Source organism: Apium graveolens, chromosome 6 (assembly GCF_009905375.1).
Source record: "Apium graveolens cultivar Ventura chromosome 6, ASM990537v1, whole genome shotgun sequence".
Classification (NCBI taxonomy): Eukaryota; Viridiplantae; Streptophyta; class Magnoliopsida; order Apiales; family Apiaceae; genus Apium; species Apium graveolens.
This window is the reverse complement of record NC_133652.1, coordinates 169,778,792-169,800,156: the sequence shown is the minus strand read 5'-3', so window position 1 is coordinate 169,800,156 and position 21,365 is coordinate 169,778,792. Positions and strand designations below refer to the sequence as shown.

At 41.1% G+C, this 21,365-nt stretch overlaps 1 protein-coding gene across 1 annotated transcript; it reads right to left on the bottom strand.

Moving 5' to 3' along the window:
* Positions 1 to 1,381: 1,381 nt before the first annotated feature.
* Positions 1,382 to 21,261, bottom strand: LOC141665587 (uncharacterized). The gene is made up of 3 exons (XM_074471575.1): positions 20,754 to 21,261; positions 19,044 to 19,158; positions 1,382 to 2,327 (listed from the first exon to the last, which is right to left on the bottom strand). The coding sequence occupies exons 1-3, from the start codon at positions 21,259 to 21,261 to the stop codon at positions 1,382 to 1,384; spliced, it is 1,569 nt and encodes a 522-aa protein (XP_074327676.1).
* Positions 21,262 to 21,365: the final 104 nt, after the last annotated feature.

Genomic DNA, 21,365 nt, shown 5'->3' with positions numbered 1-21,365 from the left:
GACTTCACAAGCATATGATCTACATAGGCCTCCATGGTTTTTCCCAACTGGTATTTGAACATCTTGTTTACCAGCCTTTGATACGTTGCCCCAGCATTAAGGAGCCCGAAGGGCATCCCGATGTAACAGTAGAGGCCCCGATCAGTAATAAAAGAGGTGTGCTCCTAATCTGGCCCATACATGGGGATTTGGTTATATCCCGAATAAGCATCCATAAAGCTAAGCAATGCGTGTCCAGCCGTGGAATCAACCAGCTGGTCGATTTGGGGTAGAGGAAAATTGTCCTTCGGGCAAGCTTTGTTCAGGTCGGTGAAGTCTACACATGTCCTCCACTTTCCATTGGGCTTCTTGACAAGCACGGGGTTGGCCAGCCACATGGGGTAGAAGGCTTCCCTCACAAGTCCTGCCTCCATTAGTCTATCCACCTCCTCTCTAAGGGCCTCTGCCCTCTCTCCACTAATCGGCCGCCTCTTCTGTCTGACCCCCTTCTTTTTTGGGTCCAAGTTGAGCCGATGGCACATGACATTCGGGCCAATCCCTATCATATCAGAGTGTGACCATGCAAATACATCCAAATTTCTCATCAGGTACTGGGCTAGATCCTCCCTCGAGTCAGGACTTAAGTTAGAGCCTATTCTGAATACCTTGGAGGGATCATTTGGGACTACCAAGATCGGGATTGTATCCTCTGCGGCCCCAGCCCTCTCAACCATTGGGGGCATTCTCAGGTCAAAGTCTGCTCGAGCCTCTCTAGATTCTTCTACTGCCTTGATTGTCAAACCCCCCGTATCCTCGAGCTCGGGCTGATAAACTCGGGCCGGATTTATCAAGAATTCAGAGGTCGTAGTGACAATACGAGTGATTCCATTGGGAAGATCCATAGTTGTTGTCGTTTCTTCGTGTGCCCATTTCCCTTTCCTGAGTCTTGCAGTGATCTGTTCTGGGCTCTCTTCTTCATCACTTGCCTCTTCCACAATCCCTTCTTGTATCAACATGATGGGTTGAGAGGCTTCCATCAGCAAGGCCCCTGGGCGTGGTTCCACCTGAATCCCCATGTGCTCGAAATAGTTCTCGAGGAACTCCTCGATTGAAATCAAATTACAAGTCTCGTGTCCCTCGGGACGTACTCTCTTCCTGCCCTCTGCCTCTTCCATGGGGACGTCGCACTCACCCGGTTCAACTATCTCCATTGAAGCATTTCCTGACTCGGCCGCCCTGCGTGCCTGGTTGTAATAGACCCTTGATTCATATTGACAACTCTTCAAAAAGCCTACCCCCGCTGGGGTTGGGAATTTTACCTTCATATGATGGATAGATGTCACCATCCTCAATGCCCTCATAAGGGGTCTACCCACTATGACATTGTAGGCACAAGGCTGGTCTAAACCGTGAACATAGCGATCTGGGTGGCCACGTAGGGCTCTTCTCCTATGGTCACCGGGAGCCGAATTGTCCCTTTCACTCCGATTGAGTTCCCCGTGAACCCGTATAGGTGTCCACCTGTCGAGGTTAATTCTCTATCCAATAATCCCAGCTTCTTGTAGGCATCATAGGTCAAAACATCAGCCGAGCTATCGGTATCCACCATTGCTCGGTGAACATTTACCGTCCCAATCTTCATCTTAATAACTAGGGCGTATGTATGAGGGTAATGCACCCACTTGGCATCATTTTCCCTAAACACGATGTCATCAGCCTCCCTTTCAAAGAGCTTCGGGGGCCTTTGGCTCAAATGGTTGACATTGGTGAGGGGCTTGTCCTTTGCTTCTCGGGCATACCTATCCATCGCCTTTCGGCTATCTCCGCCAATATGGGACCCGCCTAGAATAATATGAATACTTCCGGCCCGAGGTACCCTCTCTTTATCTTCTGGGGGTGGAGGAGGGACGGTATGATAATCAGCTCTGTGCCTTCGAACCTCCTTGACGACCCATTCTGTCAGCTTCTTTTGCCTTATCAGCATCTCGATTTCATCCTTCAATTGTCTGCAAACGGCTATATCATGCCCCGTGGCCTCATGATATGCGCAATACTTTGAAGTATCCCTCTTGTTATAGTTAGTGAGAAGGGTCGCCTTTCTGAATACCCCTTTCCCAGCATAGGTAACATATATGTGGTCAATAGAGGCTACCAGAGGGGTGTGTGTCTGCCATTTGCTTGTATAAGGTCTCCCCGAATCTTTGTTTATCTCTTTACCTCGGGAAGACTTTTTGGGGCTTGAGCTATGCCGATATGTCTTTCTCCTCTCGTCAGGGCTCGAAGACCGGTCTCTTTTATCTCGATAATTCTCGTTGATTCCACACTCTTCTATTTTATTCCCAAATTCCCTTGAATAAATAACCCGAATATTATCAGGACATGGATTCCTTCAATAAATAATATCCACCATGTATATAATTCCATCACCCAAAATATAATGATATAATTCAAAAGAATTATTTCATATATAAATCAAAGCATGTAAATAATATACACGTGTCAATTACTATTTCCGGATTAAGAACCTAAGCATTAATAATAACATAGAATCTTAGTTCTCCTTCTTAATCAGTATTAAGGGAACAATTCTAAATTTGATCCTGTTCAATATACACAAAGTATACTAGTATTATTTATTAGTCAATATAAACTAATCTAAATAATACTACAGCCATACCAGTGGATTGTCCAACACCACCTGTGCTGTGAACCTTATTATATTATATAACCGTATTTAACAATCTAATATTCTATATCCCATTTGATACTAGATTGTTCACAATATATACTATTAGACAACATGTAAACATTCAAATGATTCTCAAATAAACTGGCCAGAAATAAATGTACATACTTCAAATAAATATTTTCAGTATACACTAATAATCTCCCACTTATACTCAAAATATTCTATGTGTACATCAGTATTTATTTAATCCACTATTACATAAAAATCTATGTGTCCATCCATCTGACTCCTATCCCTTCCACATGCTTGTCAAAAACCTTGGTTGGCAAGCTCTTTGTGAAAGGATCTGCTTGGTTGTCTTCTGATGATATGTGAGCCACAACTATATCCCCCTCGCTTTACGATTCCTCGTATGAGATGATACTTACGTTCAATATGTTTAGCTGCTTTGTGGTCTCGCGGTTCCTTTGAATTTGCCACAGCACCAGTGTTATCACAATACACCGTCAAGCTCCTAGGCAAATTAGGTACCACATCTAAGTCCAAAAGGAAGTTCCTGAACCATACAGCCTCCTTGGCAGCCTCAGAGGCCGCCACGTACTCGGCCTCCATGGTGGAGTCTGCAATGCATTTCTGCTTTACACTCCTCCATATAACGGCTCCACCTCCCAAAGTAAAAACATATCTAGAGGTTGATTTCCTCTTATCCCTATCTGATTGGAAATCTGAATCAGTATATCCCAAAGGAAATAGATCTGAGGCCTCGTAAATTAACATATACTCCTTAGTCCTTCTCAGGTACTTGAGTATAGTTTTTACTGCACTCCAATGTTCCTGACCTGGGTTCGACTGATATCTACTAACCATGCCTACAGCAAAGCAGATGTCAGGCCTCGTACATAACATAGCATACATTAAGCTTCCACATGCTGAAGCATAAGGAACTGCTTTCATGCTCTCTATATCCTTAGGTGTCGAAGGACACTGCTTCTTAGATAGAGCAACTCCATGCTTAAAAGGTAAAAAACCTTTCTTGGAGTTCTGCATGTTAAAACGAGCTAATCTTCATCAATGTAGGGCTCTTGAGATAAAGCCAACATCCTTTTCTTGCGATCCCTTATAACTTTGATCCCAAGGATGTATGTCGCTTCACCTAAGTCCTTCATGTCAAATTGTTTGAACAACCATGCCTTTACTGATGACAACATCTCAACATTGTTTCCAATGAGTAAAATATCATCTACATATAGTACTAGAAAAATCACTGCATTACCTTCACTTCTCTTATACACGCACGATTCGCTTGGACTTTGATCAAATCCATATGACTGGACTGCCTGATCAAAACGAATATTCCAGTCTCTAGAAGCTTGTTTAAGTCCATAAATAGACCTCTTAAGCTTACATAACAGATGCTCTTGGCCTTCCTTAATGAATCCTTTTGGTTGCTGCATATAGATGGTTTCTTCAAGACTTCCATTAAGAAAAGCTGTATTGACATCCATTTGCCAAATCTCATAATCGAGATGAGCTGCTATAGATAAAAGAATACGGATTGACTTAAGCATGACTACTGTTAGGGCGAAAACACGCGCTAATATTCATGCAAGTATACGCGTTCGTAAGTAATATAGAATACTTTCTAGTTCATTCCCTCAGAGACTCAGACTAAATTATTATCTAATTAAACTCACTCACCAATGTATGATTACTTCTCAATGTTAAGATAATAACACTTAAAATTGTTGATTAAATATTAACTATAATTAACTACTTAATTAACCACTTAACTAACACTTCAATTTATCAATAATAAAACACTCATGAGATCATAACTTCATTATTACTTCCTTCTATAGCCATTGTTATTACCTTTAGCATGTGACAGTGATGATATTAATCGAATAACACGAAACTGATAAAAGCCAACTTTCATTGTACTAATACCATTCCAGCAAGCATCCACAATTAAGATAGAAGTTGAATAGTCATCAATTATGTTGAGTTCCCATATGTCTACAGAAATTGACAACACAACGATTTAAGCACAAGTTATTCTTTTTGATTATATAGGGCAAATAAAACTGTTAGAGTTACCCACTAATCATGCACAACGTACATGAACCTATGCTAGCATGGCAAGTTCTAAATCTCAAGATCCACCGTCGCTTCACAAGAGATTAACACCCTATCTTATATGTTCGCGACGCACATAAGACGAATACGCACAACCAATACTAGATATCAAACAATCATCACACACTAAAGTATTAAACAATTAACTAAAGAATTCCATAATAAATCCGTTGCAACCCCATGATCACGATTAGCCCATAATAGAACTTATCGCCATCATGGGTTCATATGAAATCATGATAAACAAACACAAGAAAATAATAACTAAACTAATTATATTAAAACAGAGTACGTCACAAGAGTAAATAAGTCAAAGCAAGAAAACTAGCATCCAACATTACAACGAAACAAGAATCACAAGAAAATATGCTTCCTCTTCGTTACGGTGTGCTAAATCGGTCTTCTTCCTTATCTCCTTCGCTTCTTGCGTAAAACACAATCTTCTTTTTTTTCAATCCCCCCTGTGAAAATGTCTCAAATCTACTTATATAATAGTCCCATAAAACTCAGATTACATAGAAGTTGGAAGCCAAACAGAAGTAGAAGTCTAAAATAATTCAGCAAAATTCCCGACCCTGCGCGGCCGCTCAGCATAGCTGCGCGGGCGCACAGGCCTCTACTGGAAAAAATCCAAGTTTGCTCCGTTTCTTCGCCGTAATCTGCCCGTTCCTTTCCTCTCGCAATGGTGAACACATGCCAAGGCTTATTCTTGATGATTCCTCCCCCGAAATGCAACTAATACCCTGAAATGCATAAACACTAGAAAAACGCATCAAATACACAAAATACTTGATTTCAAGACACCAATTTAAGCCATTTTAAGACGTTCTAAGTGGTATAAAATGCCACTTATCACATCCCCAAACTTAAATCGATGCTTGCCCTCAAGCGTCACAGACTCAAAAATAAATAAAAATATGCATGAATGCAATCTATATGAAAATGCAGCGATCCCCCTTATTACAATTAATCAACCAAATTGCCACATCTCAACGAATGCAGTTAGACAACTAAAGATCAATAAACTCATGCAAACGGACATACAGCCAGAAACGTGGTGTGTGCAAATGCTTAACAGATATGCTTCGGAACTAGACCAATTACTATGACTAGACTATCCTCAAGGCAATCCTACGATTATACAAAGAATAAAAATTCCAGGCACAAAGTGATATACAACACTACAAGAACTCTGGAGCTTACTACGGAATCGTGCTTTTTATTTACAACTCAAATGCTTATTTGACCGTGCAATGAGTGAGGTCCACAAAAGACTTATACAATGATATCCATGTAACGAGCGTTAGGTTAGCGGATCCCAGACTCTAAAAGCCTTAGGTCGCTAGGCACAAAGTCCCCTAAGAACTTAATAACTTGAATACCAAAGAGCCCACTCTTGATCAATTATGCCAATTTTTTTTTTTTAATTTCTGAGCAAGTGCGTTTCGCTCCATCTTGCTCAACCCTAGACTACTCGCAACATACGCGAGCCGGCTACTAGCCATTTGACGCCTAGCCATAACTAGCAACAACTTCCATATTTTTTCTCCAAAATTTTTCTTTTTCATGTCTTTATCACTAAGAACCTATAATCGAATTCTAAGCATAATAAGTAGATTGACCTTGAAAACAACCAAATCATAACACAATCTAGCCCTTTCGCATTCTCTAAGACTTAGTGGACTTACAATTGTTTCTAGCATGCATATCAACCTACACAACTTAATATCACTTTAATGCTATCACTACACTCACATCAATATCACAATTCAGTCGATAAATCATTGCAAAAGGGATCATGGTAAATGCCTAAGCTACATGACATTTATAAAAAAAACTATATGGCATAAATTACGCAACTATATGAACTAAACTATCATGAATATGCAACTAAATGACACACACACAATATTCCTTAACTACCACCCCCAAACTAAAAATCTTCACTGTCCTTAGTGAAAGTAGTAGAAAGGAACACAGGGTATACCTACTCGGAGTCATCATCATCATCACCCTCAGTGGGTTGAGTATCAGGCGGCGGGTATGCAGAGTCCTCACCAAAAACTGGCCACTGGATATCAGCTCCAAGGCCTTGAAAAGCAGTCCCTAACGCAAGGGTGAGTTCCTGAGCAAACCTGCTCTGTGTCTCATACATGGCATCCATCCGCCGTGAAAGCCTCCTATACTGGGCATCAACCATCCCAGCACCCTCCTGAGCTCTCGAAGAACCAGCCTCATCACGCCCTGGCCTGGCCATAGTAGCACCTCGTGCTGGACGCCCTCCTGGAAGACGATAACCCAGCCCATGCTCCTCAGGCTCACCACCGGTCCACTCCCGCATCCCATTCAGAGTGCCAGAATCAATTGGAGCTGCTGTTAACTGCAACTGCTCATGAGCCGACCAGTTCACTCCCACTGCTCGGCATAGCTTCGTAACCGTGGATGTATAAGGGATGTTCATATGCTTCGCTCCCCTCAAAAACTTCAGAATTCCTTGGTAGATAAACTCACCAAGGTCCACATAGTACTCCTCATTCAGAATTCCCCACAACAACTGTGCTCTCTCAACTGTGACCTCGTGTGCATGTGAAGAAGGCAAAATATTAGTACAAATAAATGCATTCCATGCACGGGCATACCTGTTCATGGCGATCGCCGGAAAGTGACGATACTCATTATTGCCTGTACTGCAGGTCCAAACTGTGCCTGGGCGACAGAGAGTCGCGCAAATCAAATCCAAGTCAAAATCCTCAGCAGTCTTTTTATTCCAGTTCTCTTCCTCGGGCTTCCTCTCTCGCTGTCCAATCACACGGCGAATCGCCGCAGGATGATAATCAACCGTCAGCCCACGGACCGCAGAAAACCCATTCTTTTCAGCCTTCGCGTTCACGTAGAACTCGCGAACAACGCTCATCGGTACTGCTTCGGGTGACTCACAAAAAGCTATCCACCCCTTCTCTGCAATCATGGGCAACAACTCACCATCCCTCCCCGATGGTAAAAACCCCCTCTCCTTCAGAATCGGCTTACCCAACAGCCTAGTGTACTCCTCCTCCGCGGCTCTGTCAGTTAACCGAGGCCTTGCAGCAGTACCCCTCGATGAATCAGCAGTAGGAACTGTGCTGCTGCTGTCAATAGTGCGTGCTCTCTTGGGTGCCATTGATTCGTGAATAAAAGCGTGTAAGAACTGATATTTGATGTTTGTGAGAGGGTTTAAGTGTAGGAAGTTTTATGGGAGATATGTAGGATAGGTGTATGTATATATAGGGTGTGGATTAGATTAGGGTTTGGGAATTAAGGGATAAAATGATGGGGTAGTGGGAACAAATCGTGGGTTTATGGGCTAAAACTGTTTTTGTGTTTGTTTTTGTTTGGTTTTTTTTTTTTTTCTGAACTGTAAAAAAATTTCTGGTCCTCGTCCCCTGCGCGGCCGCTCAGCATAGCTGCACGGGCGCTCAGCTTGCTGCGCGGCCGCTCAGCTTGCTGCGCGGCCGCTCAGCTTAGCTGCGCGGGCGCGGAGGGGGTCACTGGAATTTTTTTTTTCAGCCCCTGTTTTCTGATTTTTTTGTGTTTTTGGATAGGTTATTAACTTTTAAGGGTTCCTGTAACAATAATTCATGGGTTGCCTCCCACGCAGCGCTTCTTTTTCGTCATTAGCTTGACGTTTCGTACCCTGCTCAAGTAGTCAACAAAATGGCACTAACCACTTCTCGGTTTGCCATGTCCCCATAGTAGTGCTTCAACCGCTGACCGTTAACCTTGAATGCTTGGTCCGGATCATTCTCAAAAATTTCCACCGCTCCATGTGGAAACACAGTTTTGACAATAAAAGGTCCAGACCACCTTGATTTCAACTTCCCAGGAAAAAGTCGGAGCCGAGAGTTGAATAAGAGAACTTGTTGCCCTGGTACAAATAACTTTGGATGTAGCTTCCTATCGTGCCACCTCTTCACCTTTTCCTTATACATTTTGTTATTTTCGTACGCTTGAAGTCGAAATTCATCCAGTTCATTAAGCTGAAGCATTCTTTTCTTACCAGCTGCATCTAAATCCAGGTTCAACTTCTTCAATGCCCAGTAGGCCTTATGCTCAAGCTCCGCAGGTAGATGACATCCCTTACCGTACACCAACTGGAACGGTGACATCCCAAGTGGAGTTTTGTATGCTGTTCTGTAAGCCCAAACAGCTTCATCGAGCTTTAAAGACCAATCCTTCCTTGACGGACAAACAACCTTCTCTAGAATACGCTTTATCTCTCTGTTAGACACTTCCGCTTGACCATTTGTTTGCGGATGATAGGCAGTAGCTACTCGATGATTCACATTATAACGCTGCATCATAGAAGTGAACTTACGGTTGCAAAAATGCGATCCTTCATCACTTATGATTACCCGAGGTGTTCCAAACCTTGTGAAAATTTGCTTATGAAGAAAATTTAGTACTGCCTTTGCATCATTTGTCGGTAAAGCTTTAACTTCGACCCATTTTGAGACATAATCGACTGCCAGCAAGATGTACTGATTATTGCAAGACGAGATAAAAGGCCCCATGAAATTGATTCCCCATACATCAAAGACCTCGACTTCAAGCATCACATTTAATGGCATTTCATCCTTCCTTGACAAATTTCCCACTCTTTGGCAACGATCACACCTTAAAACAAACTGATGAGCATCCTTGAACAAAGTAGGCCAGAAAAAACCTGCTTGCAGAATACGAGCTGCCGTCTTTTCACCTCCATAGTGTCCCCTATAAACCGTGGAATGACAGTCTCGTAATATCCCCTCCGTCTCACAGAACGGGATACATCTCCTGATGATTTGGTCAGCTCCCTGTCTAAACAAATATGGTTCATCCCATATATACCACTTCACCTCATGCAGAAACTTCTTCTTTTGAGCGGATGTCAAATTAGGAGGCATTATATTGCTGACGAGATAGTTTACAATATCTGCAAACCATGGTTCTTCCTCCTGAATTGCAAACAACTGCTCATCTGGAAAAGATTCATTGATTAACGTCCTATCTTGTGAAGTAGAATCAGGATTCTCCAACCTAGAGAGATGGTCAGCTACTTGATTCTCAGTACCTTTTCTATCTTTGATCTCTAACTCAAATTCCTGAAGTAAAAGCACCCAACGAATGAGTCTCGGCTTCGAATCCTTCTTAGAAACCAGATAGCGAATAGCTGCATGATCAGTGAATACTGTTACTTTCGTACCAAGCAGATAAGATCGAAATTTCTCAAAGCCAAAGACTATAGCCAAAAGCTCCTTCTCAGTAGTGGTGTAGTTCAATTGGGCACCATTTAAAGTCTTACTCGCATAGTAGACCACATGGAAGAGATTTTTCTTGCGCTGTCCCAGAACTGCACCTACCGCATAATCACTCGCATCACACATCATCTCAAATGGTTCTGTCCAATCTGGTGTTGTAATGACTGGTGCCGTGATCAAACTCTTCTTGAGAGTCTCGAATGCTGCCAAACATTCATCATCGAATTTGAACGGCACATCTTTCTCAAGCAAATTGCACAACGGCTTAGATATCTTTGAAAAGTCCTTGATGAATCGCCGATAAAAACCCGCATGACCAAGAAAACTACGGATTCCTTTCACAGAATTAGGTGGGGGAAGATTTTCAATGACTCCCACCTTGGCCTTGTCCACCTCCAGACCCTTGCTAGAGACCTTATGCCCAAGGATAATGCCTTCACGCACCATAAAATGACATTTCTCCCAATTAAGCACCAAATTAGTTTTCACGCATCTTTTGAGTACGGCGCGCAGATTATTCAATCATTCATCATATGAGTGTCCAAAGACGGAGAAGTCATCCATGAACACTTCGACGTTATTTCCAATCATGTCAGAGAATATAGCCATCATACATCTCTGAAAGGTGGCCGGGGCGCCACATAACCCAAACGAAACTCTGCGAAAAGCAAACGTGCCAAATGGACAAGTGAAGGTAGTCTTTTCCTGATCCTCTAGTGCAATACAAATCTGATTATACCCGGAATAACCATCCAGAAGACAAAAATACTCATGACCCGCCAATCTGTCAAGCATCTGATCAATAAATGGAAGGGGGAAGTGATCCTTCCTTGTGGCTTTGTTCAATTTTCTATAATCCATGCATACTCTCCATCCTGTAACTGTTCGAGTAGGGATGAGCTCATTCTTTTCATTTGCGACCACAGTGATACCTCCCTTCTTAGGTACACATTGTACGGGGCTCACCCATGAGCTGTCAAAAATAGGATAAATGATGCCTGCATCTAGCCATTTCAGAATTTCTTTCTTCACCACCTCCTTCATGATGGGATTCAGTCTTCGCTGCTGTTCCACAGTTGGCTTACTACCTTCCTCTAGCAGAATTTTATGCATACAATATGAAGGACTTATCCCCTTGATGTCTGCTATGGTCCATCCTATAGCCGATTTGAATTCTCTCAAAATCCTTAAGAGCTTGTCTTCCTCACTACCTGAAAGGTCAGATGATATAATAACAGGTAACGTAGATGAATCACCTAAAAAAGCACACCTCAAGTGTTCAGGTAATGGCTTGAGCTCCAAGGTAGGTGCTTCCTCTATTGATGGTTTGAGCTTCCCTTCGGCGTTCTTGAGGTCAGAAGTACCAAGAGATTCAAATGGTATGTCCAGCTTTCGCTTCCAGGGAGAAGCGTTCAGATATTGTAATTGCTCGTTGCTATCTTCATCATCGCTGTCAAAATCCCCCACTAAGGCCTTTTCCAATGCATCAGACATTAGCATGTGATCGAGTTCCGAAGTAACCGTAGAATCAATCACATCCACTTTTAAGCACTCCTCATCTTTTGTAGGGAATTTCATTGTCTTGAATACGTTGAAGGTCACATCCTGATCTTGGACCCGCATAGTAAGTTCCCCTTTTTGCACATCTATCAAGGTACGGCCAGTAGCCAAGAAAGGCCTCCCCAAGATTATGGGAATCTTCTTATCTTCCTCAAAATCCAGAATAACAAAATCTGCTGGAAAGAAGAGCTTATCCACTTTGACGAGTACATCCTCAACTATGCCCCTTGGGTAAGTAATGGAACGGTCAGCCAATTGTAGTGACATGTATGTGGGTTTTGGATCAGGCAGATCCAGTTTTTTAAAGATTGACAACGGCATCAGATTAATGCTTGCTCCCAAATCACAAAGGCACTTGTCAAACGTCAGATTGCCAATTGTGCAAGGAATGGTGAAGCTTCCTGGATCTTTCAGTTTTGGTGGTAACTTTTGTTGCAGAACAGCGCTGCATTCTTCCGTGAGAGCAACGGTTTCAAGGTCATCCAGTTTCACCTTCCTTGAAAGAATAGTCTTCATAAACTTCGCATAACTAGGCATTTGTTCAAGAGCTTCAGCGAAAGGTTAATTGATGTGAAGTTTCTTGAACACCTCCAGAAACTTCCCGAACTGTCTATCCAGCTTTTGTTGCTGCAATCTCTTAGGAAAAGGTGGTGGAGGATAGAGTTGTTTCTCCCCTGTATTAGCCTCAGGCAGAGTGTGTTCAACAGTAGTCTTCCTTGGTTCCGCCGCTTTCTCCTTTTGCTTAGATTCTTCACCTCTAATTTCAGCTTCTAATTCTTTTACCTTTTCAGCATCAGCTACTTTTCCAGACCTTAAGGTAATAGCCTTGACTTGCTCTTTAGCTTCCTTCCTGCCTGGTACTTCCGTGTCACTGGGAAGAGTGCCAGGTTGACGATTGTGCACTGCATTGGCTAATTGACCGATTTGATTTTCTAAGGTCTTGATAGAAACCGCCTGACTCTTGCACAACAGCTTAAGTTCCTCAAAATCAGCACTAGTAGGTGCAGCTGCACTTCCCTGTTGAGGATATGATTGCCTTGTAGCATACTGCTGTGGTTGCTGGAATCCAGGTGGGTTAAACTGTTTACTCACTCCTTGCTGATATGGTGGCTGAATAGCATTCTGATTATTCCCCCAGCTGAAATTTGGATGATTTCTGTTGTTAGGATGATAGGTCGCTGGCACAGGCTGCTGTTGTCGCTGATAATTATTCACATACTGAACAGATTCGTTTACAAGAGAACACTGATCCGTAGCATGAGAACCTGCACAAAGCTCACAAACCATAGCTATTTGATTAACTCCATACGTAGCCAAAGAATCAACCTTCATTGATAGCGCTTGGAGCTGGGCTGCAATAGCGGTGGCTGCATCAACTTCCAGAATACCTGCTACCTTGCCTGACGTCATCCTCTGAGTTGGGTTTTGATGCTCATTTGTAGTCATCGTCTCGATAAGATTATACGCCTCAGTATAGCTTTTGGCCCATAAGGCGCCTCCAGCTGCTGCATCGAGCATGGGCCGAGATTGGGCCCCCAAACCATTATAGAAACCAGTGATCACCATCCAATCCGGCATTCCATGATGTGGATATTTTCTCAACATTTCCTTGTAGCGTTCCCAAGCCTCGCACATAGACTCCGTAGGTTGCTGCGCAAACTGAGTAAGAGCACTCCTCATAGCAGCAGTCTTTGCCATCGGATAAAACTTCACCAGAAACTTTTGCGCAAGATCTTGCCACGTAGTGATGGACCCAGCTGGTTCAGAATGTAACCAGTCTTTAGCCTTGTCCCTTAGTGAGAATGGGAAAAGCCTCAACTTGATAGCCTCATCAGTCACGCCATTATACTTAAAAGTGCTGCAGATCTCGACAAAATTCCTTATGTGCATGTTGGGGTCTTCAGTTGCCGCTCCTCCAAAAGAAACAGAATTCTGCACCATCTGAATAGTGCCCGACTTGATTTCAAAGGTGTTAGCTTGAATAGCCGGATGAAGGATGCTTGACTGAATGTCATCAATTTTAGGCCGAGAAAAATCCATAAGAGCTGGATCAGCTTGAACAATACGATCTCCCATGTTTACTGGTTCTTTCTGCTCAGTTCCTGAATCCGAATCCTCAAAATCTAACTTCTCCGGAATATCAAGAACTTCGTATGTCTCCTCAGCTGTATCTAAAGTCCTCTTGCGAGCACGAGAACGAGTTTGCATAAACGCTTACTAAAGTACCTGAAACACAACCAGAAAAAAATAAGTAACTACTACGTCCTAATCACTGAGTCCTAATGACCAATGATGGTAAGTACATAAACTAAACAAATACGCCGAGTCCCCGGCAGCGGCGTCAAAAACTTGTTAGGGCGAAAACATGCGCTAATATTCACGCAAGTATACGCGTTCGCAAGTAATATAGAATACTTTCTAGTTCATTCCCTCAGAGACTCAGACTAAATTATTGTCTAATTAAACTCACTCACCAATGTATGATTACTTCTCAATGTTAAGATAATAACACTTAAAATTGTTGATTAAATATTAACTATAATTAACTACTTAATTAACCACTTAACTAACACTTCAATTTATCAATAATAAAACACTCATGAGATCACAACTTCATTATTACTTCCTTCTATAGCCATTGTTATTACCTTTAGCATGTGACAGTGATGATATTAATCGAATAACACGAAACTGATAAAAGCTAACTTTCATTGTACTAATACCATTCCACCAAGCATCCACAATTAAGATAGAAGTTGAATAGTCATCAATTATGTTGAGTTCCCATATGTCTACAGAAATTGACAACACAACGATTTAAGCACAAGTTATTCTTTTTTATTACATAGGGCAAATAAAACTGTTAGAGTTACCCAATAATCATGCACAACGTACATGAACCTATGCTAGCATGGCAAGTTCTAAATCTCAAGATCCACCGTCGCTTCACAAGAGATTAACACCCTATCTTATATGTTCGCGACGCACATAAGACGAATACGCACAACCAATACTAGATATCAAACAATCATCACACACTAAAGTATTAAACAATTAACTAAAGAATTCCATAATAAATCCGTTGCAACCCCATGATCACGATTAGCCCATAATAGAACTTATCGCCATCATGGGTTCATATGAAATCATGATAAACAAACACAAGAAAATAATAACTAAACTAATTATATTAAAACAGAGTACGTCACAAGAGTAAATAAGTCAAAGCAAGAAAACTAGCATCCAACGTTACAACGAAACAAGAATCACAAGAAAATATGCTTCCTCTTCGTTGCGGTGTGCTAAATCGGTCTTCTTCCTTATCTCCTTCACTTCTTGCGTAAAACACAATCTTCTTTTTTTTCAATCCCCCCTGTGAAAACGTCTCAAATCTACTTATATAATAGTCCCATAAAACTCAGATTACATAGAAGTTGGAAGCCAAACAGAAGTAGAAGTCTAAAATAATTCAGCAAAATTCCCGACCCTGCGCGGCCGCTCAGCATAGCTGCGCGGGCGCGCAGGCCTCTACTGGAAAAAATCTAAGTTTGCTCCGTTTCTTCGCCGTAATCTGCCCGTTCCTTTCCTCTCGCAATGGTGAACACATGCCAAGGCTTATTCTTGATGATTCCTCCCCCGAAATGCAACTAATACCCTGAAATGCATAAACACTAGAAAAACGCATCAAATACACAAAATACTTGATTTCAAGACACCAATTTAAGCCATTTTAAGACGTTCTAAGTGGTATAAAATGCCACTTATCAACTACCGGTGAAAAGGTTTCCTCATAATCGATACCTTCTTTCTGAGTATACCCTTTCGCAACAAGTCTTGCTTTCCAGGCTTTCACCTTTTTATCTAATCCCCTCTTTTTCTTGTAGATCCACTTACATCCAATAGGTTTTATACCTTTGGGTGGTTCCACGAGCTCCCAGACCTGATTAGAATACATTGATTCTATCTCAGATTCCATCGCCTTTTGCCAAAGATCTGCATCTTTGTCTTGTACTGCCTCTTCGTATGTACGAGGATCATCATCATGTTCACCAGGGACCAAGTCTGAAGACTCTCCCAAAAACATGAATCTATCAGGCTGTTGAACAACCCTCCCACTATGACGAGGCACTGGTGCGGTATTAGTGACAGGTTGTACATTATGTTGTGGTTGTTCTACTTGTACTACAGCTTCATGGGTATTATTTGTCCCTCCCACTAGTTCCTCTAAAACGACATTACTCATGGATTTGTGATTCATTATATAGTCCTCCTCCAAGAATCTTGCATTGGTGCTAACAATGACATCCTGATTCTTCGGACTATAAAATAAATATCCTTTCATTCCCATGGGGTAGCCTACAAACAACTTTACTTCTGTACGAGATTCTAACTTAGTCGCGTTCTTGTTCAGCACATGTGCTAGACAACCCCATATTCGAATATGTCTTAGACTCGGTTTATCTCCGGTCCACAATTCTAAGGGGGTTTTAGGAACCGACTTAGAAGGTACTAAGTTCAGAAGATAAGTTGTTGTCTCTAAGGCATGTCCCCAAAAGGACTTGGGTAAATCCGAATAACTCATCATCGATCTAACACTCTCTAAAAGAGTCCGGTTCCTTCTCTCTGCTACACCGTTCTGCTGGGGTGTGCCTGGTGCAGTTAACTGGGATTTTATCCCATTTTCTGATAAATATTCCCTAAATTCTTCAAGCAAGTATTCGCCACCACGATCTGATCGTAGTGACTTGATACTTTTATTAAGTCGCTTCTCCGTTTTAGCTTTGTACTCTTTGAACTTATCAAAGCACTCAGACTTACGGTGCAACAAATAAACGTACCCATATCTAGAATAATTATCAATGAAAGTGACGAAATATTCATAACCACCTCTTGCTTGGATATTCATGGGTCCACATAAATCAGAGTGAACCAATTCTAACAGTTGTTTGGCTCTATTCCCTTTTGCCTTGAAAGGCCTATTAGTCATTTTACCTTCCAAGCAGGATTCACAAACTGGAAATGGCTCCACTGCCAATGAGCTTAAAGGCCCGTCTACTACCAGTCTTTGAATCCTCCTCAAGTTAATATGACCTAATCTCAAGTGCCAAAGATATGTTTGGTTCAAACTAGAAGGTTCCTTTCTTTTAGTAGATTTAGAAGATGTGTTGTTCAATTCCCTAAATTGCAGTTGCAGTGCAGGTTGACTAGGATTAATTATATATAAATTGTCTTGCAATGTACCAGAACATATAATTCGTTTATTCATCATAATAGAAATATTACGATCAAAACAAACATTATAACCATCCAAAGCAAGTTTAGAAACCGAAATTAAATTCCTTCTAAAAGAAGGTACATAAAGACAATTGTTCAAAACCAAAATCCTATCAAAACCAAAAGATAAATGAATAACTCCTACTGCAACTACTGCTACTTTCGTAGCATCTCCCATGAACACGTATATCTCACCATCTCTAAGCATTCTGGATAGTTGGAACCCCTGCATAGAATTACAAACATGATCAGTGGCTCCTGTATCTACACACCAAGTGCTCGTAGATATAGCCGCTATAAATGTTTCTGTAACTAGAGAAAGAGAGATACTAGTATTGTTTGTCTTTTTAGGAAGAGGACAATCCTGTTTCCAGTGACCTGACTGTTTGCATCTGAAGCACTTTCCCTTAGGCTTTTTCACACCACCCTGAACTCCCACTGCCTTCACAGCTTTCTGTGTCTGAGCCTTTTTCTTCTTCTTAATACCTTTCGGCTTAGAGGAAGAACCTTTCTCAGCCACATTCACTTGAACACTCTGCCGAAATAATCCTTCAGCTGCCTGAAGTTTTGTCAGCAGTTTCGTGAGACTATACTGCCTCTTGTTCATGTTGTAATTCAAGCGGAACTGCTCAAAACTCTTCGACAAGCTCATAAGGATAATGTCAATCTGGGTTTCCCCGTCAAGTTCAGCACTAAGGATCTCTATCTCATTCAGATGAGACATCATCTTGAGAACATGATCCCTTAGAGGTGTGCCTTCAGCCATCTGAGTGTTCATTAAAGCCTTCATGGCTACTTGCCTAGCAGCCCTATTCTGATCTCCAAAAAGTTCCTTGAGATTAAAGAGCATATCCGAAGCAGTGGCCATAGACTGATACTGATGCAGCAAAACACCCGACATTGCTGCCAGAATGTAACATCGCGACATTTCATCAGCCTTAATCCACCGTTTATAATACTCTTTCTCATCTTCAGAGCATCAACAGCAGGCTGTTCAGGCTTGGGTTCATAAGTGCAAAACTTGTACTCCTCAGCAGTCAACACAATGTCCAAATTTCGTTTCCATTCATTATAGTTAGGTCCGGTAAGTTTGTTATCCTTAAGTATGGTGAATAGTGGATTAAAACCCATTTTATCCTGAGAATCATGCATAAAAACATCAAATAAATAAGGGTGCATTAATTATTAAGATCTATTGATTCCTCTAACAATTATTAAAATTTAATGCACTAACATATAAACACCATAAGCTTCTGGTACGCCACGATGTGTGACATGTATACCACCTAATTTTGTTTAAATGTTACTTCGGTCCTATTACTAAACAATATGCCACGTTGGGGTGGACTATATTATTTTTCATAGCTAAGTGTATACCATCATCAAATCTTAAATTCTTTGAAATCTATGGAACTTGGTACGCCACGATAGGTGGCGTGTATACCTTCCAATATTCGTAATTTTGCATTGAATAGAATACTTCAATTCAATATTCATCAATGGTTTGATTTCCAGGTAGTGGAGGAGTCACATCGGTCTCGCTTAAAACCCACAGCCTTACAAGTTCGATGAACCCGTTTTTGACAAAATCGCCCCAAATCAGAAATAAAGAAAATCCGTATTTATTCCTTTCAAAATTTATTAATTTAAGAAGTTTGTTCTAGTAATTTCTATAACATTCTAGACACCATAAATTACATGCCACGATGGGTGACGTATATATAATTTATATTCGTCTTTATGTTAAATTACCTACAACCAATAATGGAGACCATGGGATTTAATTTCATATTAATTCCCTCTCCCACTTAGAATTTTTTATTTATTAAAATTGAGGAATTTTAAAATTAAATGGGGCCCTATGTTGTTATAATTATGTCTAATCATGCATTCAAAATACACACATAATTTTAGCAACATATAACATTTAATTAAAGCAATAAATAAAATATATGTCCATGTCGTTCTAATTAAGTTAAACATGCAATTTTAAAAGAATTACACACATAATTAACGACACACATAATCAATAAATTAAAGCAATAATTAAAATTTAATGGAAAAAATTAAAATAAATTTTCCACTATTATGGCCCTTGAAAAAAAAATCCAGCTCTAAAAAAAATCTGCCCCAAGCGCGCCCCAACGCCCCTAGCAGCCCCAGCAGCCCCAGCAGTCCCGGCTGCCGCAGCAGCCCCGGCAGCCCCGGCAGCCCCAGTAGCCCCGGCAGCCCCGGCAGTCCCAGCTGTCGCAGCAGCCCCAGCAGTCCCAGCTGCCGCAGCGGCCGCAGCGCGCGCGCCTGTTGCTTTTCTGTGAGTTTTGTTTTGATTTTGTTCGATCCAAATATCAACAGCAGCCCCTTGTAATCGCACAGCGGAACAAAAAACTACCGGAATTGATTTCCGATCGCACATAACTATTACAAAATACCCGGAACAATTACAAAAAAAATAGATCTAATACAAAACTAATTTTGTAAAATCTATTCTAACACGATCAACCCTCGTGTAAATTACAACCACGATTAAACCACGTGGAAACCAAAACAAAAATTAACCACGATTAAACCACGTGAGATCCAAACACATAATTAAAATATACATGGCCATAATAGTGGATTAACAACCTGCATCAAAATTAATACAAGCAAAACACTATATACACGCCTATATAATTACGATATGGACATTATATCATAAAATGTAGAACCTATTACCAGGCTCTTGATACCAATTGTTGGGAACCACGGACTTAGGGTGTTACTACGTTTTACGATAAAGATTACGAAAAGAGGATTACCTTGTTAATGGTTGATTCCACGCTCTTCTATTGTATTCCCAAATTCCCTTGAGCGAAGTGTGGCCTCCGTCTTCTCAAGTTATCCTCTCTTCTTGCTCCTTGGTGGCTACAATATGTTTTCACACAATTGCCAAGCAAGAAGAGAATAAGAATATATATAGGCTACAATAGGGACCATGGATAATTAGGTTGGGCCTTCTAATTACATCTTGAGCCTAGCCCAATGTAATTAAATATTAATTCAATCCACTAAAGAATTAATATTTGCACTACCTTTCCTAATACCGTATTTTAATTAATTCGGTTCCAATATTATTTGCTTATTAAATTCCCCATGTTTAAAATATCAAATGTCCATTAATTAAATAAATTACTGATAATTTATTTAATTAATATCTTTTATCCTTGATCATCCACTCAACCTTTATTTAATTATGCCAGAATAAATTCCACCTGCAGGGTTTCACATAATTAAATCTTTTTGAGCTTTCAAGGGGACATCATTAACCCGAATATTATCAGGACATGGATTCCTTCAATAAATAATATCCACCATGTATATAATTCCATCACCCAAAATATAATGATATAATTCAAAAGAATTATTTCATATATAAATCAAAGCATGTAAATAATATACACGTGTCAATTACTATTTCCGGATTAAGAACCTAAGCATTAATAATAATATAGAATCTTAGTTCTCCTTCTTAATCAGTATTAAGGGAACAATTCTAAATTTGATCATGTTCAATATACACAAAGTATACTAGTATTATTTATTAGTCAATATAAACTAATCTAAATAATACTACAGCCATACCAGTGGATTGTCCAACACCACATGTGCTGTGAACCTTATTATATTATATAACCGTATTTAACAATCTAATATTCTGTATCCCATTTGATACTAGATTGTTCACAATATATAATATTAGACAACATGTAAACATTCAAATGATTCTCAAATAAACTGGCCAGAAATAAATGTACATACTTCAAATAAATATTTTCAGTATACATTAACACTCGGCTCACTTTCTTGGAGGCTCTTCCAGAATTTCGACCCTTCTTTCAGCCCTCCAATCAAAAAGTTCTTGATAGTCTCCTCACAGGCTCCCCTCACCTTGGGGACCTCGGCGTTGAACCGAAAAAAGTATTCTGCCAGAGGCTCCCCCTCCCTTTGCTTGATGTTGGCTAACGTGGCCACAGGAGGTGAGTAGTGGATGGTGGACTGAAATTGTCTGACGAACAAGTCCTCCAATTGCCTCCACGTCCTTATGCTAGTCGGTCCCAACTTGGAGAACCATTGTTGGGCACTACCTCTGAGTGATGCCGCGAAGAGTTTGCAGCGGGTCATCTCCGGCACCTGATAGACTTCCATCTCTGTGTTAAATTGTATAAGGTATTCCGCCGGGTCGGCCTCGCCGTTGAATAGAAGGTCGGGGTTGTGCCTAAATACCCGGGGTAGGGGGGATGATCGGATAGCAGCCGTAAACGGAGAGGAGGCAGCTAAGGCCGGGGTCCCCCTCTTCTCTCGCTCCATCTCATCCAAGATCCTTCTTAGGTCTCTTACTTTAACAACTTCTCCTTCTCTGTCACCTCCCGCGTTACTCGAATGGTGTGAGCCCTGAGGTCGCTCGCGGCGTC

Coding starts and splice junctions, on each gene's coding strand:
- LOC141665587 (XM_074471575.1), bottom strand. CDS start 21,261: ATGGAGCGAGAGAAGAGGGGGACCCCGGCCTTAGCTGCCTCCTCTCCG. Junction 19,159..20,753: donor CTGGAAGAGCCTCCAAGAAA/GTGAGCCGAGTG, acceptor CTGCTGCGACAG/CTGGGACTGCCGGGGCTGCC. Junction 2,328..19,043: donor GGCGTTGGGGCGCGCTTGGG/GCAGATTTTTTT, acceptor TATTTATTCAAG/GGAATTTGGGAATAAAATAG.